This window comes from Phyllobates terribilis, unplaced genomic scaffold (assembly GCF_046119375.1).
Source record: "Phyllobates terribilis strain yellow unplaced genomic scaffold, ASM4611937v1 Scaffold_9__5_contigs__length_417890890, whole genome shotgun sequence".
NCBI lineage: Eukaryota > Metazoa > Chordata > Amphibia > Anura > Dendrobatidae > Phyllobates > Phyllobates terribilis.
The window spans coordinates 48,600,546-48,627,994 of record NW_027362769.1 but is presented as its reverse complement, the minus strand read 5'-3'; the positions used below and the strand labels follow the sequence as shown (position 1 = coordinate 48,627,994).

Genomic DNA, 27,449 nt, shown 5'->3' with positions numbered 1-27,449 from the left:
GTCCCACTGCCAAAATGGCTGCAACTGAATGCTATCCATCATGTATGAGGTCTACTAAACCAAGTCCTCTGCTGGGTCAAATGCAAGATATGAAGCAGATGAGGCATTTTCCAGGACATCTAAATCAGATCAGTGGGGGTCCAATTCCCACCACCCCCACAATCTACAAGCTGAAGGGGCCATTTCTTGTCCACCAGTCACATCCTGGTACGTTTTGTAGAGGTTGTGCCTGGTCCTGCAGCTCCATACAGCACAGCTCTTGCAAATATGGGTGCAGCGCTCGTGAGAGGGCCCCTTTGCTGGGCATTGGGGTGTATCATGTCAGCCTCCTACCCCTAACATTTATTTCCTTTCACAAAGAAAGGCTATTAATGTTAAAGTATCATTCCCAACATTAAAAGTCATCGCCTATTCACAGGATAGGTGAAAACGTTCTGATCAGTGGAAGCCAGCCCATAGTGACAATGGGGCTATGAAGTTCCCAAAAGAAACCCGCATGCCCGTCACTGATATACTCAATCTCTATGGGACAGCCGATAATGATGATTTTGTATCCAGCTAAAAAATCATGGTATCTGACAAAATAGTGTGAGGGATGTTTGCCGGCCCGTTTAGGGACAAAAGTTAGGAACAGGCATTTATATGTTCACTTGTTCCCGGATTATAGGCTCATTTAAAATCGGTCATTGGTGTCCTAAGAGACCGAGGATTGCGGTAGAGTAACAGTGCATCTGTATTATATTAGACCGTCTCCTTCCAGCAATCAATAGCCCACATAAAAGTCAGCCCATTAAATAAAGCAGCAAGATCAACGAATGGCCCACGGCAGGGTCTGTGGCTTCAAAGAACTCTGACAAAGACCTTTTTAGAAAATATTCAACGATATCTTCAGCATGAGTAAGCAAACACCGGCTGAATGGAAGGGGGTTTCAGCTGATTTTAAGGCTTTTCAGAGCATCTCAATGTACAGTTTTGAAACAATTAACTGTAAACCCCCCCCCCCAAAAAAATGGCCAAAGAAATGTTACACTTTGTGTAGAATATTCATGCGTTTCCCATTACACCATCATAAGATTATTTCTCAGGAACTTCATTAGGAAAATAAAGAAAACTGAAATCCTCTTAATTTCTTGCATGAGTTTCTATGAAAATTCTTTTCTAAGAAGAACCCCACAAGGAGCGGACGTGAGATGTCCAGAGAGCCGTGCTCTACAGCATGAAGCTACAATTATTAAATCAGAGATGGGAAATGTGCGAAGGAAAAACAGAGCAAATGTGATGACTGTAATGTCTCAGTTTAGATGCCAGGATCTAAGCCTTGACATGGTTTAATTAAAGGCCTTATCTAGGACTTTGCTTATTTTTTTGCTACGAGGCTAAGAACTTACAGGCAGACAGTTCCCAACTACCGGCCTGCTCTGCCCGGCGCCGATCTCTACAAGCTCAGAGCAGTCACGGACCGCTCCTGCATGTTCATTAGACCTCAATTCAAAAGAGCATTTCTTCTTCTTGTGGGCCGCTCTGTTGACAGAGCGTCACTGCTGATGTCAAGCTGACTGACAGCCGGCTCCCCGCAGTTGAGCAGCAGGTAGCCGGCTGACAATTAGCATATTGGCAGTGACGCCCCATCAGCAGAGCAGAAGAGAAGCAGCTGCTCTGTATACATTAAGACTCCGGAAGCGGCAAAATTGCCGGCAGGAGAGGTTCCTGACCGCTCTGAGCCGGCAGAGATCAATGCTGGACAGAACTTGCCTGTGGCTGTGTGCCCACGATGCGTTTTTTAAGCATTTCCGCAGCAGCAAAAACGCTGCAGAAACGCATAAAAAAACGCATGTTAGAAGGCCTGCCAAGGTCCCCAATGATAATCCGCATGTGCTGTGCACATGCTGCGGAAATTTCCACTGCGGATTATCATTGCGAAAAAAAAAACGCAGCACTACCAATTATTTTGCGGAAGTGCTGCGTTTTCGCCGCAATTGACTTGCATTGGAACGCATGGATTACGCATCACTGCATCTGTACATGCGGATTACACGCGTTTCAATGTGCGGATGGTACCCGGGTGTGGAGGACAGGAGACTCTCCTCCGGACCCAGGTACCATAGAAACTGTGAAAAAAAGAATAAAATAAAAAATAAATGTTATACTTACCTTCTGATGGCCCCCGGTGCGCTCCTCCTCGCATACCGGCAGATCGCGATGGACTGAAGGACCTGCGCTGACGTCATAGTCATGTGACGGGTCACGCGACGCTGACGTCGGCAGGTCCTTCAGTGTACCGCGATCTGCCGGCAGTCAGGACCGAGCGAAGCAAGACTCCGGGGGCCATCGGAAGGTAAGTATAGATTTATTTTTTTTTATTTTTAACCATTCTTTTACGGTCACACTATATAAATCCATGCTGTTTGCATGGATTTATATAGTGTGACCAAGTTGTCAAGCCCTTTCCAGGTGATGCTAAAATCGCTTGGAAAGAGCTTGTCAATCCGCATGCAGAAATGCATGTGAAGAACGCTTCACATCCGCATGTCCCTGGCAGGAAAAATGCATCTACAATCCGCATGTACAACCCGCATGTACAACGAGCATGTACAACCCGCATGCTTTTTTTTCTGCCAGGGAGATGCAGAAACGCTCAGGAAAAATCCGGAGCATTTCTGCATTGTGGGCACATAGCCTGTAAGTTCTTAGCCCCATAGCAAAAAAAAAGGAAAGTCCTGGATAATCCCTTTAAAGTTATTCAGCTACAGCAATTTCTCAGGACATCGAAAATCTAACAAGGTGCTAAATTTTAAGATTCAATATATCTCAAATGTTCTTTCCTATTAGGTTGGATCCACACATATTGGATTTAAAGGAGTAGTCCAGGCATCTAATATTAATGACCCATATTTAGGATGGGTGTGCAAAGCAGTCATCAAAGCAAAAGGTGGCTACTTTGAAGAACCTAGAATATAAGACATATTTTCAGTTGTTTCACACTTTTTTGTTAAGTATATAATTCCACATGTGTTAATTCATAGTTTTGATGCCTTCAGTGTGAATGTACACATATATATATATATATATATATATATATATATATATAATATTATAGACCAAAAGTTTGGACACACCTTCTCATCTTTAAATGAGAAGGTGTGTCCAAACTTTTTGGTCTATAATATTATATATATATATATATATATATATTTTACAACACTTTGTAAAAGCTGTAAAACCTATGCTCAGTGATTACAGATTTTTGCATTACTGAGATAAGAGAGGACAGTTGGTGCTAAGGAAATTCTATGGAGGAGGAGGAGCTAGAGGCAGACACAGAAAATCAGCTGCAAGTTCTCCTGAAATAAAATAAGCTAAACCTTTCTACCATAGATTTGAAGTGTGTCAATTCAGGAGACCTTGCAGCAGAATGTCTGTGTCTGCTTCTAGCTCCTCCCTCCTCCTCTCCATAGAACTTTATGAGCACAAACGGTCATCCTCTATCTCAGCAATGTAAATATTTCTATTCACCAAATACAAATTTTACCCCTGAATCAAGAGTGAAAAATTAGTCCCGGAGGAGAAACAGATTTCTCTGATAAGATTTATTACAATACTCTCTTATTTTCAGGTCTACTATTAATTTATTAAATAAAAATTAAAATAATGGTCACCTCTTTAAAGAATACCCTTTGCCGTATGTGCGAACCCAGTAAACTTCAATGTCGGCTCTCACGGAGGCCATCATTGGGTGGCAATCGCTTGAACATTTTGTTTGCAGACTCAATCTATCCTGGATGCCACAAAAAAGTGTGCTTTCTTCTCCTTTTTGTCTATTAATAGTGTTAGTATCCAGTTAAAAACTTATGGCATTTCTCTTCACAAGAACAGAATTTTTATCTACTTTTAAATTGTATTGTGTTTTAAAAATCTGCCAGTGGTAATTAAACTGGCGAAGATCACTAATTAGTATATGAAATTTTAGTATAAAATAATAAATCTTTGGAAGGTAATACCTGGTAACCTACAAAAAAAAGTCTGAAATCCTGCAGTCTCTGCTTCCTAGATGAAATGCCTGTAATGCTGTGGCACAGACTTCAGCCTCCTCTATCCATGCCAATGTGATCCCTGGGAGATGGCACGGCAGCTGGCCCTTTTCGATAGTACCTGCATTAATCTCAGATAGCCGTGTTGGACAAAGAAAAACGGGTCTACACGTATCAGCCCGATGCAAAGCTGGAAGGATTGGAACTATTCATTTTTGATGCATTGAAGCAAAAAAAAAAGAAAATGATGCAAACCGGGGAATTAGCTTCTAATTATTTATTTAATTATTATTATTTATTCAAGTGTTACCAACTTTATCTTCTCAAACTTTCCTCTTAAGAAGCTTTTTTCTACCGATGGAAAAATCTCAGTCACCACACCACCAGCCGAAAAATAAAATAATGTGACTTTCCAGGACGTAAGCAGAATTGGTCTGAGGACGTAGACACGCGCCCACTTCCTCAGACATCACGGTTTTGTGGCATATAACAGAGACAATAAAAATGTAGCATTACTATAAAATGGTCATCTGGCTAGCAATGTTGCATTACTATTGTGTATGCTAACACTGTACCTTGCCACCTTAGAACATTATGGAAATACTGAAAGGGAATCTGTCAATAGGATTTTGCCACCTAATCTGAGAGCAGCATGATGTAGAGACAGAGACCCCATTTCCAGCAATGTTTCACTTACAGGGCTGCTTGCTGTACTTTTGTTGAAATCATGGTTTTATCAGCAGGAGATTATCACCAAAAGGACTAGTAAACCTGCAGCTGTGTAGTCCTCTATAGTCATGGGCTCTGTATAACCCCGCCCCCACTACTGATTGGCAGATTTCTGCCTATGCAGTGTTCACAGGAAGCTGCCAATCAGTGGGGTGGGTGGGGCTACACAGAGCTCAGCATTCAGAGAAATGGTAGAATTACAGCAGAAAAAACAGTGATTTTTTCAAAACTGCAGCAAGCAGCCCAAGTAAGTGACACATCACTGGAATCAGGGTCTCAGACTCTACATCATAACTGATCTCAAATGAGGTTGCAAAAACCTGGTGACAGACTCCCTAAAAATGAGACTTTCCTAGCTGGACAACTCTGGTGATTATTATCCTGAGCAGGAGATATTCTTTACCAATCTGAAAGCCCCTCTATGCACCACTGTACAGGGCAAATGGATTAACCCTTCAGTGGCAACCTGCCTGAAGATTTAGGGTCACCAGACACGAACAAACCTTCCTGCACAGTCACCCATATGTGCTTGAAGGATGTCTCTGCCCATAAGGGGTGGCCCTAGGTGGGTAATAATGCAGAGGATGGCTATATAGGCAGGATTAGCCCGGTTCTGGATGCACTTGCAGTCCTGATCACATAAAACAGCCGAGCGGGCTGTGCTGCACAGTTTCTGTAGATCACACAGAAGTGAATGCTAGAGATACAGCAGCCCATACAGCTAAATATTATCCAGCAGTATGGATATAATCGAGGTATAATATGGAAGGTGTGCTGTGCTGAGCCTTTAGCTGCCGATCATGGGGTGCAGACCTTTTATTGGGTTCTGGCTCTCAATGTCTCTGCGACTCAAAAACAGCTTTTCTCACATCTACACAAATGGCCTTTCATTCTAGGATGTAGAAAGCCAATTATATTGGTAACGTAGACAATTTGCGCTCAAGAAGTGAATGCCATGTCCCTCGATGCCACAATGCAGCATGAACACGCTGTGACTGTCACCAAAGAGCTGAAATCTTAATGCTGAAGAAAAGCGGAATTAAAAGAGAAGCTCTTGTCTACAAAGAATACCCCTAGCCGCACAAGATGCCTGCGCCCGCTCCATGAATACACGGCTAAGGAGATTGGGAAACTGCCAACTGCAATGCCATCAACACAGCCAGCGCCAACTGGAGGGGCAGCACTTCCAATGGCTCAAAGTCATGAGACGTGTGCAAGTCAGTCAGGTGAAAAGGTACATCGGAGACTAAGGGAAAAAATAAGGCCTGGAATCAGAATCTGTATCTGATGACAGCCATGTCTGCTCTGTAGTCTACTTTACTAGAAGGATACAGATGTCTGAAGGTGGATTCTGTGTTCTCCATCATTAATGACTGGAGCTGGATTCATTCTACTCAGCACAGTTTTAACATTTCCTTCACTTACACATTTTGTCACTTTTAAAACAGTAACTTATTCAGCCCTTTACATGTATTGTTTAGTTTCTTCATAAAGAGAGTCTGTATTTTTCATAGTTTCTGTGTTTATAAGGTTGAAGGTAGACTTAAGTCCATTGAGTTCAACCTATAGGCCAATATGTTGATCCAGAGGAAGTCAAAAACCCCATGGGACAGACACCAATAGCTCCATATTAGGGGAAAAATTCCTTCCTGACTCTACATATAGCAATGTAGTGCCCATAACATGTAATATTATATATTTCAAGAAATGTATCCAGGGTCTGAATTATCGTAGTGAATCACTCATTACATCATCATGCGGCAGAGAGTTCCATAGTCTCACTGCTCTTACAGTAAAGAATCCCCGTCTGTGATTATGATTAAACCTTCTTTCCTCTGCAGTCAGGGGATGTAGCGATGAGCTCATGTGCTCATTACTGGAGTTTTCCTAGGGTGCTCAGGTACGCACAGAGTATCGCGGGTGCTCGAGTAACATATTCGTGTACCCGTGGCCACATGTTTCGTGGCTGTTAGACAGCCACAAAACATGCAGGGATCGTCCCTTGTTTGTCAGGCAATCCCTGAATGTTTTTTTTGGCTGTCTAACAGCCATGAAACATGCGGCCATGGGAACACGAACATGTCACTCGAGCACCCGCTATACTCTGTGCGCACCTGAGCACCCTAGCAGTAAGGATGCCCTCTTGTCCCAGTCACAGGTCTAGGTGGAAAGCTCTCTGCACTGTCCCCTCATATTTGTACATTGGAAAAACAAAGGCTATGGGGAGATCTTATTACAAACTGAATAACCCTACATTTAATAACCTGGTATTGAAGCTGACCCATTCCCTTATTAACCTTGATTACTCTTCTCCGCACCCGCTCTAGTTCAGCTATATCCTTCTTATAGATTAGAGATCAAAATCGTACACATAAGTATCTTATTGTGGCCGCACAGGTGACTTCTATAGAGGAAAAACCATGTTCTGGTCATAAGCTTCTGCGTCTGTTTTAATGTATCCCATTATTTTATTAGCCTTGGCAACAGCTGCCTGGCACTGGTCAGTAAAGTTTAGTTTGCCGTGCACCCATTTTTTTTTGCAGCAACAGCACCAAAGCTCTCTCTGCTATGTATCTATGTCTATTATTGCCGGTCAGCGCTGCGCTGCGGACTGATGGTGTTGCAATACACGACAACTGGGGCTGTATTTCAGGAATGTATTTTTTTCCTTATCCTGACAACCCCTTTCAAGTGGTCACCTGATGACTACATCTCTCCCCACTGCCAACTGCAATGAAGAGGGGTTTGATTGGAGAGGGTGGTCACGCATGTGCACTGCCGCTCCAGTCAGTGTCTATGGGGCAGACGGGTGCAGCTGGAGCCCCAGCGATCAGACATTTATCACCACATTGCAGGCGATTAATGTCCAACCTCTTCCCACTATAGTTTCCTGACCCTCGGCACAGGACTATCATGGATGAGATGCAAACCATTTTAATCTGAAAATATTACCTGTTGGCCTTACATTCTTTACAATTCCCTGGTTTCCAACAAACATATGGCACAACTATAGATCTCAAACAACTGTATCAGAGTGTGAAGGCTTATGGGATAGCCGTGATTTTGAGAAACCAAGCCAAAAAAAGAAGAGGCCATAAATCATATATACTGGAAAAAATGGAAAACAGCAACAGAGTATCATGGAAGTCTTTAAGGGAAAGTCGCTCTCTAGCCGCCTGTCAGATACTTAGCTATGTTTAGTAATACTTTTCTTTTTCTACCTTGTTATAGATTGTTAATTGATTAGGTCCTGTAAACTTGTACATGTAGAGCTCCATTAATTATAATAAATCGCAGAACATCCATGTAACCACTGCAGCCAATCACTCCCCTCAGTGGTCTTCTGCTCTACGTGCCAGCATCACCGCTGGGATTAGTAACTGGCAATAGGTGTCTTGTGGATATACAGCATCGCTGGTAGAAAAATTACAGGGAGACCACCGAAGTATCAGTGCATTTATCAGGCCAGTTCTGTGTATTCTCGGTTTTATTTTATAGCATTCCCTCATCTTCCTTAAAGGGAATTTGTCTGTAGGATCTACCCTCCTAAGCCGTCTATATGGGCATGTAGGTCATAGAAGGTAGAATAAAATGATATCTTGATATCTATGACCTGATGTTTTGCTCCAGAGAATTGCAAATTTTACTTAATATGTAAATGAGCTGTTAAGATCTATGAGCCGGACATGGATCTCATTGAGAATCTGCCCCCAGAGTTTTATTATAAATGAAAGGGGGTGTTACTAGTGTGAGACATGTAATGACAGACATCAAACATGTAGGGTTAGTACAGAGCACTCTTCAAAGGATAAGAGGAGATTAGGGCATTCTTCTGTATACAGACGTAAGGTCAAAAATCCAAGGAACCCACTTGGATACTGCATGCAGAAGAAAATAGTAGACCACGTCCAGCAGGTGACAAAGTTCAAAACATCTTTATTCTGCCACACACAGAATGTGACATTTAGACAGGTAGAACGTCACATCCTGTGTATGGCAGAATAAAGATGCTTTGAACTTCATCACTTGCTGGACGTTGTCTACTATTTTCCTGTGCATGTGATGACTGACCGTCTGCTGTCCTGAAATACATGTCTCACACTGATAACAGCCCCTTTTATTTAAAATAAGCTCTAGAGCAGATTCTCAGTGAGATCTATGCCTGGCCCACAGATCTTAACAGCTCATTTACACATTAAGAAAAACGTGGGTTTGTCTGGAATGAGACATTGGATTGCAGATATCAAGGTATCATTTTATTCATCATTCTATGACCTACATGCCGATATAGACAGCTTAGGAGAGGTGTCCCTACCGACAGATTCCCTTTAAATCATAGCCAGTAATTGAGCTACAGAGCACAATTTATTCTACAGATCTCCGGTCTGAGTCCTGATAAAAACCTGTAGGTCAGTCAATGATGGGTATAAGATATTAAGAGATTAAAAAAAAAAAAAAAGTTGACAACTTCTGTGCAGACAAGAATCCAATACTAGTGAAGACAGACAATTAAATTGGGAAGAAATATTTCTATATGTATGGGGTTGTCCAGACTTGGAACAAAAGTGTACAATCCCTGATACTACAATACAGTTGAATAATGACAGCGTGAGAACCATTACGAGCGGGCGTTCACGTGACCACATGAAAACTTGAGGCCACGTGCTGTCTAGAGGTGCTAGTCTTCTCTCACTAGCAGAGAATTGAGACACGTAAGAAGTCTAGTCGGCACGTGACCACAAGCATGCAGTATGAATGTCGGAGAATCGCGATAGCATGCAGACCGCACGCTATCACAAGCTTTGGTCTCAAGTCTGGACAACTCCTTTAACACTGTGTGATGTGAATGTTAGACAAATGTAATCACGTTTATTCGGCCTTACCTCGGAAATGGGCTGACCTTGTATCAGGTCTAGCTCCTGAGGTCTTGTCATTTTGTCAATATCCAAAGAGTCCATGCTGGAGGCAGCTGAAGTAATGCTGGAACGTGAGGAGTTGCTAACAGAGCGCAGATCACTATCGCTGACTGTGCCTGCTGATGCTGTCCGCCTATGATGGATGGTCACAGCTGGCTTAGCATCTTCTACAGCCGTCTGTCGGGCTGCCTCATCCATACTTAGGGAGGCCTGTTCCAACTGGGCAGTGATATCATCCAGTGAAAAATTAGCGTGAGAAGGTTTAGCTATCCTCCCCGATGAAGAAGGCAATCCTCTTAAACTGCTCTGTTTGGTACTTGTGCGTCCAGCTGGTGGCTTTTGGGAAGATCTGCGTTCGTGAGACTTAAGGGTGTTCTTGGAGGACTGGGACCCAATGCTGCTCAGTTCCTGCTCGATTGAACAGAGATCCGCCATCAGAGCATCTAAATCCACCGTCTCCCCTTGGTTTAAAGCTTCTACAATAAGACAAAAAATGTAAGTGTCAATCTACATGAAAGAGAGACCCCATAACACAGATTCCTTTAATAAAAGCTTATGAGTGGTAACATCTAAACATGGCTTATGATGGTACTGTGTCAAGTGACCGCAGTTGACATGCTGCAAGTTAATTCTATAATAGGGTGGTAAGTGGTTCCCCCTCCTTGCCAATATCTCACAGAAAATAAAAATGTAATAATGTCATAATGTCCTACAACCATATTAAAGCATCAGTAATATGTAACACAAAGGGCAAAGTCAGACTTCTGACATCAGCTGTAGGAAGGGAGTATCCCATCATGTGTTTAGCAATCTGCATGTAAAGCCCGTAGACCTATATTGCTGACGTGCGTCTCTTACCATTTATGTTGTACATAGAAAACCTATATGAGAAGTTAGCGAGGTTCGTCTCCTGGCGCAGAGGGGATCTCTTCACGGGTTCTTCTGGCTTCTCAGTATCCAGACTCTAAGCACATACAATTAACACTGTGTTATAGGAGATCAAAGTTTGCCAGTATGTACATTATACCCAGAACCTCGGAAAAATGTTGTAACCCAAAAACCAAGCTATGTGGTTAAATCCACCTTAAGACATCTACTTGTAGGGTATAGGCATTGATTACCAATCTATAGACTAGATAATCAATAGCAGATGGGTGGGGATTTGATGCATGGCACCCCCACGATCAGCTGTTATTTGCTCTGGTGTCGGCCAGATGTACAGTCATGGCCAAAAGTATTAAGAATGAGACAAATAGTAATTTTTCCAAAGTTTACTGCTTCATTTTTTGTAATGACAATTTGCATATACTCCTGAATGTCAAAGAGTGATCAGCTTAACAGCAATTACTGTACTTGCAAAGTCAATATTTGCCCAGAAAATGAACTTTAACCCCCAAAACACATTTCAACATCATTGCAGTCCTGCCTTACAAAGGAGCAGCTAACATCGTTTTAGTGATTGATCCATTAACACAGGTGTGGGTGTTGATGAGGACAGGGCTGGCGATCAATCAGTCATGATTAAGTAAGAATGACATCACTGGACACTTTAAAAGGAGGCTGTTTCTTGGTATCATTGTTATCTCTAAAGAAACACGTGCAGCCATCATTGCACTGCACAAAAATGGCCTAACAGGGAAGAGTATCACAGCTACAAAGATTGCCCCTCAGTCAACAATCTATCGCATCATCAAGAACTTCAAGGAGAGAGCTTCCATTGTTGTCAAAAAGGCTCCAGGGCGCCCAAGAAAGACCAGCAAGCGCCAGGACCGTATATTAAAACTGTTTCAGCTGCGGGATCGGACTACCAGCAGTGCCGAGCTTGCTCAGGAATGGCAGCAGGCTGATGTGAGTGCTTCTGCACGCACTGTGAGGCGGAGACTCTTTGAGCAAGGGCTGGTTTCAAGGAGGGCAGCAAAGAAGCTACTTTGCTCCAGAAAAAACATCAGGGACCGACTGATATTCTGCAAAAGGTACAGGCAGTGGACTGCTGAGGACTGGGGCAAAGTCATTTTCTCTGATGAATCCCCCCTTTTCGATTGTTTGGGACATCTGGAAAACAGCTTATTCAGAGAAGAAGAGGTGAGCGCTACCACCAGTCTTGTCTCATGCCAACTGTAAAGCATCCTGAAACCATTCATGTGTGGGGTTGCTTCTCAGCCAAGGGAATCGGCTCACTCACAGTCTTGCCTAAAAACACAGCCATGAATAAAGAATGGTACCAGAATGTCCTCCAAGAGCAACTTCTCCCAACCGTCCAAGAGCAGTTTGGCGCCCAACAATGCCTTTTCCAGCATGATGGAGCACCTTGCCATAAAGCAAAGGTGATAACTAAATGGCTCATGGAACAAAACAGAGATTTTGGGTCCATGGCCTGGAAACTCCCCAGATCTTAATCCCATTGAGAACTTGTGGTCAATCATCAAGAGACGGGTGGACAAACAAAAACCAACAAATTCTGGCAAAATGCAAGCATTGATTATGCAAGAATGGACTGCTATCAGTCAGGATTTGGTCCAAAAGTTGATTGAGAGCATGCCAGGGAGAATTACAGAGGTCTTGAAGAAGAAGGGGCAACACTGCAAATATTGACTTGCTGCATTAACTCATTCGAACTGTCAATATAACCTATTGGTACTCATAATATGATTGCAATTATATTTATGTATGTGATATAAACATCAAACAAACACTAATAAAAACCAGAGGCCAGCAGATCATGTGAAAATATAATTTTGGTGTCATTCTCAAAACTTTTGGCCATGACTGTAAACACCTTAAATGGTGCTGCGCTCAGCAGGTGTATTCAAAGTAGCGGCCGCTGCTGGGTGCTGCAGGACAAGTCCTATTCTTTTTAATAGTAGCTATGCTGTGGTAGTCTGCAATAACTGGTAGCGGCTGCTACAATGTGAATGGAGCCACGCTCCGCAACACTATTCAAAGTGTTTACATCCGGCCGCCGATGGAGCAAATAAGAGTTGACCATTGGAGTGTCGCACCACCACCGCTCTGCTATAGATAAGGATAGGTCATCAATACCCGAGCTCAGACAACCCCTTTAATATGCCATGACTACATTTATCAATGTGCCCCAATGTGGTATTGGTTAAGGGGAGAAAAAAATTAACCTATGGACCTGTAGTGTTCACAAGTTAATTCAGCTTAGTGCAGAATTCCTTCATAGGGGCTCCTTCACACATCAGTGATTTCTCTGGTCTTGTTCTCTTATGTTGAAAAAAAAATATCTAGAAATTCGCTTAAAAAAAAATTCCGTCTGTTTCATTTTTTGGATGATGGAGATGTGCAAGAGCTTGTGAACATTTTTATTCATAGCAGTTTGAATAAAATATAAATGATCATTTGGTGTCTATACATCCCCTCGCATAAACAGGCATCTGGCCATTGCATCTAATGGGATCCGCATTATAGGAAAAAATTATTGATTGCAAGAATTGTATTTATGCAAAAAGACCTCACAAAAAATGTAACACGTAAATGAGGCCAGATCAACATGTTAAATCACAAATTGTTGCTCATTACATGCGGTCTATGGCTCTAACCACTGGTCACAGCTGGGATACTGTCACTAAAAGCAGTAAGAAAAAAAAAGGAAGATACAGAAGAAGAATCAAATAATGATGTCATCTTTTTACCTGGGTCAGCTTGTCCAGCTCCCCTAGCCAGGCTCCAAACATCTTGTCCAGGTCTTGGTCTTCTTTATCGCTGTCCTCTTCTGCTCCATGATCAATCTCCTCATCTGATAACTGCTCCATCTGGAAGAGTCAATAGAATTTTATGACATACAAAAAACTTGCCTAAAGTCAGCATTCTTTTCAAGAGCAGCATATAAAATAGTCTTTTATTCCATGATTTATTAATGCCGGTTCCCTGATCAGGACCAAGGAAGGACTGGCGTCAGAGGAAATTCTTCTGATGGCCTATCTTCCAATGGTACAGATGCTGTACATAGATTTTCTCGGACGTGTGCTGTCCATGGTATTCAGAGATCGCACTTGTACTTACGATATTATATGGGGCTGTGCACGTCTGATTATTTTCTGAGGACCGAGTGTTCCACGGAAAAAGATCAGACATATGTCCACTTTTGATTTGAGTGTCGGATCAAAATCGGCAATGCAAGTCTAAGGTTGTGTAAAGAAAAAAAATCGGCCTGCACTTGGATGAAATTTCACAGACTGACAGAATGAAGAAGGTGGAGAACTTTTTTTTTCTCCACATTTGAGAAAAATGGTTTGATTATTCTGATCAGAGTAGCATCAGTTTTTCGGATGTGGAGTAAATGGTCAAGTGACCATATCCTTAATTTCAATCTTTGCTGCTGTGATAGCACACATACAACATGTCATTAACAGGAGAAATGAGTAAAGGGACATCTGTGCATCACTACACCCTAGTAGTGACTGGCCCCTGGTTGTCTTCTGCTGGTCCATCATCCTGATGGAGCGGAGGATCCGTCTTTGGGCCAGCCCTAAACTATTTAGACTCCTAAAGGAAAGCTGCTTGCAGACATTAGATACTCACTGACAGATGTGTGCAGGGCCTGAAAGACCCCCTGCTACAATCTAGGGAACGAACAATATGGATTTCACCTCCGATCCTGTTTTTTTTGGGCTGATAAGTGCAATCAGATGTGTCTCACATTCTTTAATTCCCTGCTCCTGCATTGAAGCGACATGCGTGTTTGCCTGTGCATGTTAATGTGGAAATGAGATCTGATAACCCTTGGCTACATAAGGGTATTCGACAGCCAAAAGATCAGCGCCAGCTTTCTTGGTTGAACATGAATATTATGTCAATAGAGCAAGAAGAGATAAGTGGCTGCCAGACACATCTGATTCTGCTCATCTCCAGGATAATACAATAATTAGGGTGGAATAGTAGGAGCTTTCATTTCCTCCGATGGTAAACCTCTGCCATGCCTCACATCCATTGATGAGGCCTCTACTCCAACTGGCCCGAAAAGATGCACCCCGGAGATGCCTAGCAAAAAGAAAAAATAATTGCCAGAGCGGAGCTTGAACTGTACGGCCCAACAAAATGGGAACACAGCCCAAGAGAAATAAACCATGGACGAAGACGTAGGCGTAAAATAATGCTGTATACTAAGTGTGAGCTTCTAAGATTCTCCACCGCACATCCCATTTCCTGTTATTGTGGTTTCCGCTGCAGGCCTCCTAAACCCCATAGATAACACCGAGACTTTATGACCTACAGAGCTCTCCGTAAATTATACAGCGAAAACTAAAAAGCAACCGCAGCGCACACTGAAGGCAGTTTCGTTGGCTTTTTACTTCTGTCTAGCACATTTTTTTTTTTAAGTGTTTTGTACTTCTAACAAAGCAGAACCCTACAATTGTGAATTATGGGGTGTAAGGCAAAGCCCCATAATAGAGCGGACTGTCACTGTCACATGGATACTGCACCCATAGACCACTCTATAAAGCGCACGTATACATAATAGTCTAAAACTGCAATCCTCGTGCACAACACAAATCTACACCCCCACTGTAAACTCCTGAGAACAATGCCAATACTGATGGGTACACTGTGCCACACAGAAGAGGCAGACTTTATTCCAAAAGACGAAAAAAAGAGAACAAACAGAATCATAGAGCCCTGCAAAACTTTCCCTCCTGCTGTGCCAGCAAGAATGATGACTACAAGTAAAGGCAAAGTGCTCCATTGATTTGGTATTTTTAACTTTAGCGGAATGCTGATAAAGCAAAGTATGATCTAGTCACTTCATTGGGCGAGCCGGCATTCTGTATTAGCAGGCGGCACCGACACCACATCGCAGCAAGGCATGTATAGCATGTAATGTCTTCTGGTATCCAGCTGTCTGTACGATTGCAGAATATGCACAGGCATCCATAGCCATTTACGAAATCACATGGGGGGGGGAAACTGATTACAACTATTTAGGTATTACTGGATTACAACTTTATTTGTCCCCCTCACAGATGTCAGAGGAGAGGACTATCAGACATGCTGAATTTCGATCCTTTTGCTCTCCCAGCACATAAGTCACAAGTGTAAGGTAGTGGTGTACTCCCCTCTATTCAGGACACATACAGTACAGACCAAAAGTTTGGACACACCTTCTCATTTAAAGATTTTTTTGTATTTTCATGACTATGAAAATTGTACATTCACACTGAAGGCATCAAAACTATGAATTAACACATGTGGAATTATATACTTAACAAAAAAGTGTGAAACAACTGAAAATATGTCTTATATTCTAGGTTCTTCAAAGTAGCCACCTTTTGCTTTGATGACTGCTTTGCACACTCTTGGCATTCACTTGATGAGCTTCAAGAGGTAGTCACCGGAAATGGTCTTCCAACAATCTTGAAGGAGTTCCCAGAGATGCTTAGCACTTGTTGGCCCTTTAGCCTTCACTCTGCGGTCCAGCTCACCCCAAACCATCTCGATTGGGTTCAGGTCTGGTGACTGTGGAGGCCAGGTCATCTGGCGTAGCACCCCATCACTCTCCTTCTTGGTCAAATAGCCCTTTCACAGCCTGGAGGTGTGTCTGGGGTCATTGTCCTGTTGAAAAATAAATGATGGTCCAACTAAACGCAAACCGGATGGAATAGCATGCCGCTGAAGATGCTGTGGTAGCCATGCTGGTTCAGTATGCCTTCAATTTTGAATAAATCCCCATCAGTGTCACCAGCAAAGCACCCCCACACCATCACACCTCCTCCTCCATGCTTCACGGTGGGAACCAGGCATGTAGAGTCCATCCGTTCACCTTTTCTGCGTCGCACAACGACACGGTGGTTGGAACCAAAGATCTCAAATTTGGACTCATCAGACCAAAGCACAGATTTCCACTGGTCTAATGTCCATTCCTTGTGTTCTTTAGCCCAAACAAGTCTCTTCTGCTTGTTTCCTGTCCTTAGCAGTGGTTTGCTAGCAGCTATTTTACCATGAAGGCCTGCTGCACAAAGTCTCCTCTTAACAGTTGTTGAAGAGATGTGTCTGCTGCTAGAACTCTGTGTGGCATTGACCTGGTCTCTAATCTGAGCTGCTGTTAACCTGCGATTTCTGAGGCTGGTGACTCGGATAAACTTATCCTCAGAAGCAGAGGTGACTCTTGGTCTTCCTTTCCTGGGGCGGTCCTCATGTGATCCAGTTTCTTTGTAGCGCTTGATGGTTTTTGCAACTGCACTTGGGGACACTTTCAAAGTTTTCCCAATTTTTCGCACTGACTGACCTTCATTTCTTAAAGTAATGATGGCCACTCGTTTTTCTTTACTTAGCTGCTTTTTTCTTGCCATAATACAAATTCTAACAGTCTATTCAGTAGGACTATCAGCTGTGTATCCACCAGACTTCTGCACAACACAACTGACGGTCCCAACCCCATTTATAATGCAAGAAATCCCACTTATTAAACCTGACAGGGCACACCTGTGAAGTGAAAACCATTTCCGGTGACTACCTCTTGAAGCTCATCAAGAGAATGCCAAGAGTGTGCAAAGCAGTCATCAAAGCAAAAGGTGGCTACTTTGAAGAACCTATAATATAAGACATATTTTCAGTTGTTTCACACTTTTTTGTTAAGTATATAATTCCACATATGTTAATTCATAGTTTTGATGCCTTCAGTGTGAATGTACAATTTTCATAGTCATGAAAATACAGAAAAATCTTTAAATGAGAAGGTGTCTCCAAACTTTTGGTCTGTACTGTACATATTTGGCATGTGTATTGGGGGAGTCAGGAGGAAAAAGCTGTTGACCAAAGGTGCATTAATTGGATACGACCATTGGTCTTTCTGAAGAAGCCGAGTGTCAAGCAGCTGCAAGACGTACAGTGCCACTTTTTCGGTAATCACTTCTGTTTGGCTTTCTTCGGAGGAGAGATGGCTGGACTATTATTTTCAGAGGCAGACTGAGCAGTAACCTAGAAAGAATGGTTCTATAGGGGAAAAAACACAAAAACCACCAGTGCACCCAGGGCATCATCTAGGATAGACAGGGAAGGGGGTTTATAGCAAAAGAGCAGGCTACTAATCTGAAGTTGTTGCGTTGAGTCAACAACAACTTGGAGAGCTTGGGCTTATATATATTAATTATATAGAATATATATTATATACACACACTGCTCAAAAACAAATAAAGGGAACATTTAAACAACACAATGTAACTCCAAGTCCATAACACTTCTGTGAAATCTACCTGTCCAGTTATGAAGCAACACTGATTGTGAATCCATTTCTCCTGCTGTTGTGCAAATGGAACAGACAACTGGTAGAAATGATAGGCAATTAGCAAGACACCCCATATAAAGGAGTGGTTCTGCAGATGGTGACCACAGATCATTTCTCTGTTCTCATTCTTTTTAGCTGTTGTTTTGGTCACTTGTTTCATTTTGCCATTGCTCTCACCCCTAGGGGTACAGTAGCATGAGGCGGTGTCTACAGTACAACCCACAGAAGTTGCTCAGGTAGTGCAGTTCATCCAGGATGGCACATCAGTGCGAGCTGTGGCAAGAAGGGCAGCTGTGTCTGTCAGCGTAGTGTCCAGAGCATGGTGCAGATACCAGGATACAGGCCAGTACACCAGGAGATGTGGAGGGGGCCGTAGGAGGGCAACAGCCCAGCAGCAGGACCACTACCTCCTCCTTTGTGCAAAGAGGAACAAGAGGAGCAGTGCCAGAGCCCTGCAAAGGGGTGCTATGAGGGCCTGACATCCACAAGTGGGTGTTGTGCTTACAGCCCAACACTGTGCAGGGCGATTGGCAGGGCGAGAACATTAAGATTGGCAGATTCCATATTGGCGCCCTGTGCTCTTCACGGATGAGAGCAGGTTCACATTGAGACATGTGACAGAGTTTGGAGAGGCCGTGGAGAGCGATCTGCTGCCTGCAACATCCTCCAGCATGACCGGTTTGGCAGTGGGTCAGTAATGGTGTGGGGTGGCATTTCTTTGAAGGGCCGAACAGTCCTCCATGTGCTCGCCAGAGGTAGCCTGACTGCCATTAGGTACCGGGATGAAATCCTCATATCAATAATATGATCACCAATAATATCCAATAACATCCTGATCACATTGGTATAAAGGTGTGTTATACTCTGTGCGGAGGCTCACCCGATGATATTTAGTAGATACCATCACTGACAATCTTGTCTTTATCTCCTGCCTGGGTTTTCATGCCTGATGTCAGGTTCATTCTTGTAGCAGACTTTTTTAATGCAAAAGGGACAAACAGCTGTTTCCTCTATTACCAAATCCACAGTGAAAAAGAGCAGAAACCGTCCCTCTATAATCCTGACGATACGCCACAACAATGTGCAGCTTGTCAGAGCTACTTGACATTTCACAGATTCACATCCATCAGCTTTATGCGTTTTCCATATTACTGGCTATTCCCCATGTAAGGACATGCGCTATAGTAAATGACAAGCAGGAGGTCTGCTAAGCATTTCTGACAAGTGATGTCTTCCCATCAATAGGACATGGCACAAAGTCCAAAACTAGGCATGAAAGAATCACTCACGTTATTACACCTATATATGTGTCATGTACAAGTGATCAAGTCATAATGTGAAACTGATACTACTCAAATGTCTTCCCTAGGACTGAGCTCACTGGGGTTCAACCCTGTTTAAAGTATCTGCCAGAAAAAGTATGTCCATTTAACAGCTATATTGTGAGCTTCTCCATGATTAAAGGGATGCCACTTATCTGTTTAGCGGATCCATCATCGATAGACTAGAATGGTAGCTGTTTTACAGATGCCATGAAAACCTATTGGAGTAGTGGATGCTTTTTCTGCAGTGTAATGCACATTTCAGCAGGAGATGTACAATAGCAACCAAAAGTTTTGCATTTTTTATCCCTTTGTGTGTTTGTTCTCAACATTTGCTGGGCCAAATGTTTTGCGTACTTTGTCATGGGTAGTCGAATTTTGCCTATTTTTTTTTGTGTGTGTTTGTGTTTTCAGGTTAAAACATGGCAAAGACAAAGCCAAATTTATCACCAGATGTCAGGAAGCTTATTATTCTGAGTGTGAAGTCAGGCAAAAGCCAAAAAGAGGTAGCTATGGAATTCAACTGTTCTCAGAGTCCAGGGTCATGTATATTAAAGAAAGAAAAAGAAGGTTATGGAACAGCTGACAAACCTAGAAGTGGACGACCGCAGAAAACTTCCTCCAGAGTTGATCACATTATTAAGAAAAACTCAGTATCTGATGTCCATAAAAGTGCTGTACAGATTTCGCACGAAATGAGCGAAGAATATGGAGTTAAAGTGAGTCACCAAACTGTGGTGTGATGGCTAAGAGCAGTAGGGTTGAATGGACGAGTTCCAGTCAAGAAGCCTTTCATCTCTGCAAAGAACCAGAAGGTCCAACTTGAGTTTGCCAAAGAACACAGCAAATGGAAAGAGACAGATTGGTCTAAGGAGTTGTGGTCAGATGAATCCAAGTTCAATCTGGTAGTGATGGCAAGCACTATATATACCAACCAATTGGAAAATGTAATGATGTAAGGTTTCAAACACCTACAGTGAAACATGGTGGTGGCAATGTCACGGTTTGGGGCTGCTTTTCTGCATCTACCATTGGCCCTCTGCATGAAATTGATGGAAATATGAATGCTACCATGTTCAAGGATATACTGGAGAATGTAATGCTGCCACATGGTAAAACCAAAGTAGGCAGGGGATGGAAATTCCAGCAGGACAATGATTCTAAGCACACATCCAATTTAATAAAAAATTGGTTAGCAAAGAAAAATGTTCGCCTGTTGCAATGGCCAAGCCAATCACCTGATGTAAATCCTATAGAACACCTTTGGGATGAGTTAGGGCGACGAGTTGGGGCCTGTACCCATAGCAATAAAGTCTTGAATACCCTAGTGGCTTCAATGCCCCGTCAGTGCAGTGCCGTAATTAAAGCAAGAGATTATGCTACAAAATACTAAATTATGACATTGTAAGCAATGAATTACTCTCTATGCCGAGATCAAAATAAATAGTATTTGCAAAACTTTTGGCAGTCCGTTTTCTTTAAGTAAATGACCATACCTATATTCAAAAGCATTTTGGCTAAATTAAGGTCTTGCATGATGTCAACTTCATGCACTTTCAATTCATCACCAGGGAAATGGCATCACAACAACCAGACAGAAGGAATCACACTTTTAAAAAAAAATGAAAAACTTTTGGTCGCCACTGCAGCTCTGAACTTATTGTTTTGCTGTCACTTTACAATGAACATGCTCCTATACAATGCACGTATACCAATTTATGCTCTGGCTCATTTCTATAGTTTTGCTGTAGTTTCTTCCCCCTTTTTGAGCTAGGCAATTCATCTATATATCTTCCCATGGCAGGTGTCTGAATAAGGCCTGGGTCCTGACTGCCCTTATCTATATTGAGGTCAGTTGACACAAGTTGAGGTTTTAATACTAGAAGACAGGACCATCCCTTGACACTGTGGGATGGGTTATATATATATATATATTTTTACCAAAATAGCGTTAACTAAGTACCCAATGTTATTTACATGTACTATTACTATTTACTCACTTACTACAGGGTATATGCTCATTTTGCTTTTGTCTTGGGAATTGTCTTTTAAAATGGAAAACTTTACAGTATTTATTTACAAATGACTGTCCAAACCAATGGAAAACTTTACAGTATTTATTTACAAATGACTGTCCAAACCAATGGAAAACTTTACAGTATTTATTTACAAATGATTGTCCAAACCAATATAAAATCAGTAGTTCTCAAAACAGTACAATGGCGTTCAAGCTCTATGGATCACATTATGGAGTCTACAACACCACATCCACCTAACTGCAGGACTGCCACATGGCTCATTCTTCCCGGGTCCAGTGCTGAGTCTCTTTAAACTGCCCCCCTCCCTACCGCACCCTAACACCCCCGTGTGTGCTACGGTCTGTAGAGCAGAAGTCATGTCTACAGTGCTTGCAGCCAGTCCGTGAGCCCTGTGGCTCCTGCCGTTAAATTTGGGCAAAGCTGCTGAGCTCAGTCATTGGCTGCAGAGCTGTCACCACAATATCCGCGCTGAAGACAATAAGACACTGGAGTGATGAGGAGTCCACATCGGACCTGTGATGGGTGAGTAAAGCACTTCTCTTTAAATCAAAATACAGACAGGGGACAGAGGTTTTCTGAAACTAGAAAAAAACATTACGTTATAGTGTTATAATGACATTATTGTGCTTTGTTTCTCACATGCTGCAGCAATAAAGAGCAATAAAGAGTCATGAAGAGATTTCACAAAACAATCCCAAATGTGTTTTGGCTCTGGCAGATCTTTGGGAAGAACAGATCCATCAGGACGCGTTTCCTGGGTGCTCTGCCAGAGGAATAAAGCAGATAATTGTTTTATTAAGAAGCCTAATGCAGTCTGACTGTAATGCAGGATAGTAAAATCACTAAGGATGCCAGTGTCCTCGGGTTTCTAAAACGAGACAGGACTATAAATCCTGCCCACTTACTACAGAGAATTCCCACTACAACATAATAAGGCCCCAACAAGTTAAATAGAAGCCCCCTACTACAGCAAATATCCCTCCAAGAGAATGTGTCAGGGGGATCAGGAGAGGCCATTAAGGAAACGGGATTATTCCTAAATGTTTGTCATTTACGAGCCATTCCTCAGATTTTAGTGTCATGTTGATTACTTTGTTGGGATGGCATCTCGCAGACAGTGGACATTTATAGAATAACATATTTCTTGTCTGACAGACACACAAGTCAGAATAGGAGGAATCATCGTATAACAGGAATAACAAACCCTCAGCTGTCCCAGTATAAACGGAAGAATCTGTAACCCCGGGGGGGTCACTTACTTGAAATACGTCTTTACCATCGTCTTATAATTAGATGTAGAAAGGGTCAGTTACCTTAAAAAGACACTGCTGACAACTACTGATACATTTATGCTGGGGGCAATTGTTCCTCCAAATAACAGTCCGCCCAGAAACTGTCTGCCCCCAGGACCACCACTCACCTTGCAGATCATGATTGAGATCAGATTTCCTTATCAGAATGCGCTTTTTTAGGTTAAAGACTCGGCTTTTTGATCCTTTAGAAACACTTGATGATATTAAGGGGAATCTGTCATCAGGCTTTTGCCGCCTAATCTGAGATGTAGAGACAGAGACCCCAATTGCAGCGATGTGTCACTTACTGGGCTGCTAGCTGTAGTTCTGATAAAATCACAGTTTTATCAGCAGGAGATTAATTACTAACCTGCTGCTAGGTAGTCATCCATATTCAGGAGCTCTGTATAATTCTGCCCACACCACTGATTGGCAGCTTTCTGCCTATGCACAGTGTACACAGACAGCTGCCAATCAGTGGTGTGGGCAGAGTTATACAGAGCTCAGCATTCAGAGAACTGCTAGATCTGCAGCAGAAAAACAGTGATTCTATCAAAACTGCAGCAAGCAGCCCAGTAAGTGATACATCACTGGAAACAGGGTCTCTACAGTATGTTACTCTCATATGGCGTAGCAAAATCCTGGTGACAGATTCCCTTAAAAGCATTTTCAGAAAGGAATACAAATTTCTTCCATTTATCTACTTGGATGACAGGTAGCAAGGATACAACTACGGAAAAGTGCACAATCCACGCCAGATGACTTCTAAGGGCACGTTCACATGCTAAGGATTCTTTACACAAAATGACCTGACGTGCGGTTGTTTGTGAAATCCTCGGCATTTGTGGATGGCATTCACAACACAACAGAGCATGTTGTAATGAAGTACTTTCAGGAGCAGATAACTATAATGTCAGAATCCCAGTTTATGAAAGGAAGTGATTTTAATCTTCCTGTATTTGGAGAGGCCATCGAGTCAAAACGCTTCCTGTTTCCATTCTCTTGGGAAAAGTCATCCATGGAATCGATGCGTGAGAAAAGAACGAGAAGTCAAAGTATGTGTTTTGTAGAATTCAGATTCCGTAAATGTGCTGGAAATCCACGTACATCTGTTCCACCGACTACAACTTCTGTATAGTAATACGGATATATGTGACAACTATATACAACCCTGTATGTACCCCTGTGTATAAGGGGAACTAGACAGCTGATACATGCTGCTCAACCCACGGGCAGCATGAATCCTTCACTGGCTCTATCTCAGCCAGGGAAGTTTGACTCTGAAACGCTGCAGCATTTCAGAGAAAAATCTACTGTACTTTCAGGCTTCATTCACACGTCAGTATTTTTAATCAGTGTTTGTATTGCAAAACCAGGAGTGGAACTTACAGAGAAAAACTAAAAGTGAAAAGATTGACACCTGGTCCTGTGTTTTGGAGACACTGGTTTTTGGCATACAAATACTGATCAAAAATATTTGGTGTGTGAATAATACCTTAAAGTTGCCGGGGAATCAGCCACGTTGGAGACTTGTCGGAAAAGTGGGTGCCTGGAAGCTTGCCCCCGTACACTGCCGGTGACTGACAGGTCTGTACTTATACATGCACACAGCAAGAGACCTGCCACTCCATTGGAGGGGGAGAAGCCAGCGGGGACCGGCCTTTCCAACTAGTCTCTCGTCCGGCTTTAAAAGCTAATTTTTCTCTGAAACGCTGCAGCGTTAAAAACATACATGTATATCTAATCATCAAAATCAGTTCCCCAATACTATGTATTCATCCTAGTTACAGTATTCTTATCAGGGCGCCAGGGTTATATTACCACTTGAAGACAGAGGCTCACAAAGAAAACAGGCAACCCCACCCCTTAGAATAGTGTGTAAAGGGAATCTGTCACCAGGGTTCTGCCACCTAATCTGAAGCATAATGTGAAGAGAGAGACCTGAAGTCCAGCGATCTGGCAATTACTGGGCTGCAGTTTTGATACAATCACAGTTTTATCAGCGGGAGATCATTAGAGGACTAATAAGCCTGCTGCCATGTAGTCCTCCATATTCATGAGCTCTGTATAACCCTGACCCCCTTACTGATTGTATACTGTGCATAAGCAGAAAGCTGCCAGAGAAAGCTGTCAGTGGTGTGTGTGGGGTTATACAGGGCTAAGCATTAAGACAACTGCTGGATCTGCAGAAGAAAAATAGCGATTGTACCAAAACTGCAGCAAACAGCCCTGTAAATGGCACATCACTGAAATCAGGGTCTCTGCCCCTACATTATGCTGCGCTCAGATGGGGAAACAAGAACCTGCTGACAGATTCGCCTTTAATCCAATGACTGGGCGTTGAACATATTCCAGCCGTGTTGCCGCACACGACAAGTAAATCAGTGACCCCCTGGTACGTGTTTTGATGTAACAATGCAACAAAATCTCTGGCATTTTCTTTTATTCTAAGCTCCTGGTAAAAAAAAACATTCCTGCTGCAAAAATAAATATATAAATAAAGCTTTTCTGCTCCATTGTCTGTTGCCGTAGTAACCGCCAGGTCTCATTCTCTATATAGATTAACCCTGAAAAGCCAAGTGACTCAGGAAAGAAAGAAAAAAAATCACTTTCAATAAGGCAGGACGCCAGATGTAGCTGTAGCAGCAGCATCACTTGTGACATTGCCGTAGCGACAGGATGACCGGCCATTGTTTCGGCTCATCTGCCGCTGCCTGTTGCATGAAGATGTAGGAAGCTCTGGCTCACTATCCGACAGTTGCAGCCATGTTGTAGCCAAACGGGCCATGTACCTAAATACCAGCAGACAAGGCAAAAACAGACTTAAAGAGAACCGGTCACGTCCTAAAACCCTAGTAACCTGCAGATACGGTAGCGTTCTGAATCAGCCCGGCCACTAACTGTAAGCCTGGCTACCGGAGGAAATGGACATTATGCCTCCGACTGTCAGGCAGTGCCGGGCGCGGCTATAGCCGGTGCTCATTATCCACTGAGCGGTGACTGAAGCAGCACCGGCCGCACCTCAGTGACTGAAAGCCGGAGGCTCCGGGAGGAATAACGTCCATTTCCTCCCAGTAGCCGGGCTCTCAGTGCGGCGGCCAGGCCGCTTTGGAACTACTAACCTGCAGATTAACCCCATATCTGCTGGCTAATAGCATTTTAGAACAGATTCTTTTTAAAAGGGGGTATATAAGACCTAACTGACAGGATCTCCGGTCAGGTTGGCACAGTGTTGTGGCACATACTAACATTGTTATTTTCAGCATTCCTTTTCCTAACGTTCTGCAGTTAGTGAATTTTGCTTGGAGGTTATGGAGCAACAACCACATCCAGCGACCTTGGCTCCCCACATATCTGCATATTTAGAATAACTAGTAACTGCTGCTAAATAACATCATTCTCTGGAGTTTTGCTGCCAAACGTAAGGTTATGGACCTCAAAGAATTCTTTTAGCACAAGGCAAGAAAACGTAAAAAAAAAAAAAAAAGAATAGGAAATGGCTTGCAGCTGTTTGAATAAACACAAGTAAACGTTAATACAAGTCGTCATCCCAGATACACCTTATGTGAGCCCGGGAAGGAGAGTAGGGGGTGGAATACCAGGTCCTAAAAAGTAACATGCCGCAACTTCAGTGCCAAGTTATCAGTAAAGTCATGGGTGAAAATGTAAAAAACCTGATGTAAAATCACATAGGCAGCTATACTGATGTAGATGAAAGAAGATAATTGGTCAGGCAGGGTACTGTACTGCAGCAGAGAGTGCACAGAGAAGAAGGTTAATTCTACACTAAGATTAGCTTGATGATAACTCGAAGGTGGGTCTAGTCTGCAGCACCGAAGAGAAGGGGAAGGCGCCTGCAGCACTGAGGAGAAGGGGAAGGCGCCTGCAGCACTGAGGAGAAGGGGAAGGCGCCTGCAGCACTGAGGAGAAGGGGAAGGCGCCTGCAGCACTGAGGAGAAGGGGAAGGCGCCTGCAGCACTGAGGAGAAGGGGAAGGCGCCTGCAGCACTGAGGAGAAGGGGAAGGCGCCTGCAGCACTGAGGAGAAGGGGAAGGCGCCTGCAGCACTGAGGAGAAGGGGAAGGCGCCTGCAGCACTGAGGAGAAGGGGAAGGCGCCTGCAGCACTGAGGAGAAGGGGAAGGCGCCTGCAGCACTGAGGAGAAGGGGAAGGCGCCTGCAGCACTGAGGAGAAGGGGAAGGCGCCTGCAGCACTGAGGAGAAGGGGAAGGCGCCTGCAGCACTGAGGAGAAGGGGAAGGCGCCTGCAGCACTGAGGAGAAGGGGAAGGCGCCAGCAGCACTGAGGAGAAGGGGAAGGCGCCAGCAGCACTGAGGAGAAGGGAAAGGCGCCTGCAGCACTGAGGAGAAGGGGAAGGCGCCTGCAGCACTGAGGAGAAGGGGAAGGCGCCTGCAGCACTGAGGAGAAGGGGAAGGCGCCTGCAGCACTGAGGAGAAGGGGAAGGCGCCTGCAGCACTGAGGAGAAGGGGAAGGCGCCTGCAGCACTGAGGAGAAGGGGAAGGCGCCTGCAGCACTGAGGAGAAGGGGAAGGCGCCTGCAGCACTGAGGAGAAGGGGAAGGCGCCTGCAGCACTGAGGAGAAGGGGAAGGCGCCTGCAGCACTGAGGAGAAGGGGAAGGCGCCTGCAGCACTGAGGAGAAGGGGAAGGCGCCTGCAGCACTGAGGAGAAGGGGAAGGCGCCAGCAGCACTGAGGAGAAGGGAAAGGCGCCTGCAGCACTGAGGAGAAGGGAAAGGCGCCTGCAGCACTGAGGAGAAGGGGAAGGCGCCAGCAGCACTGAGGAGAAGGGGAAGGCGCCAGCAGCACTGAGGAGAAGGGGAAGGCGCCAGCAGCACTGAGGAGAAGGGGAAGGCGCCTGCAGCACTGA

At 43.7% G+C, this 27,449-nt stretch overlaps 1 protein-coding gene across 3 annotated transcripts in view; it reads right to left on the bottom strand.

Annotated features, from left to right (window-relative positions):
• The window catches only part of RAPH1 (Ras association (RalGDS/AF-6) and pleckstrin homology domains 1), a 177,060-nt gene that overhangs the window by 77,829 nt on the left and 71,782 nt on the right, over window positions 1-27,449 (bottom strand). For all 3 annotated transcript variants that reach the window (XM_073646406.1, XM_073646405.1, XM_073646407.1), the window contains exons 2-4: window positions 13,327-13,446; window positions 10,532-10,637; window positions 9,641-10,149 (exon numbers count right to left, since the gene is read on the bottom strand). In XM_073646406.1, the coding sequence (XP_073502507.1) occupies window positions 9,641-10,149; window positions 10,532-10,637; window positions 13,327-13,446 (735 nt within the window). The remainder of the gene's footprint in view (window positions 1-9,640; window positions 10,150-10,531; window positions 10,638-13,326; window positions 13,447-27,449) is intronic.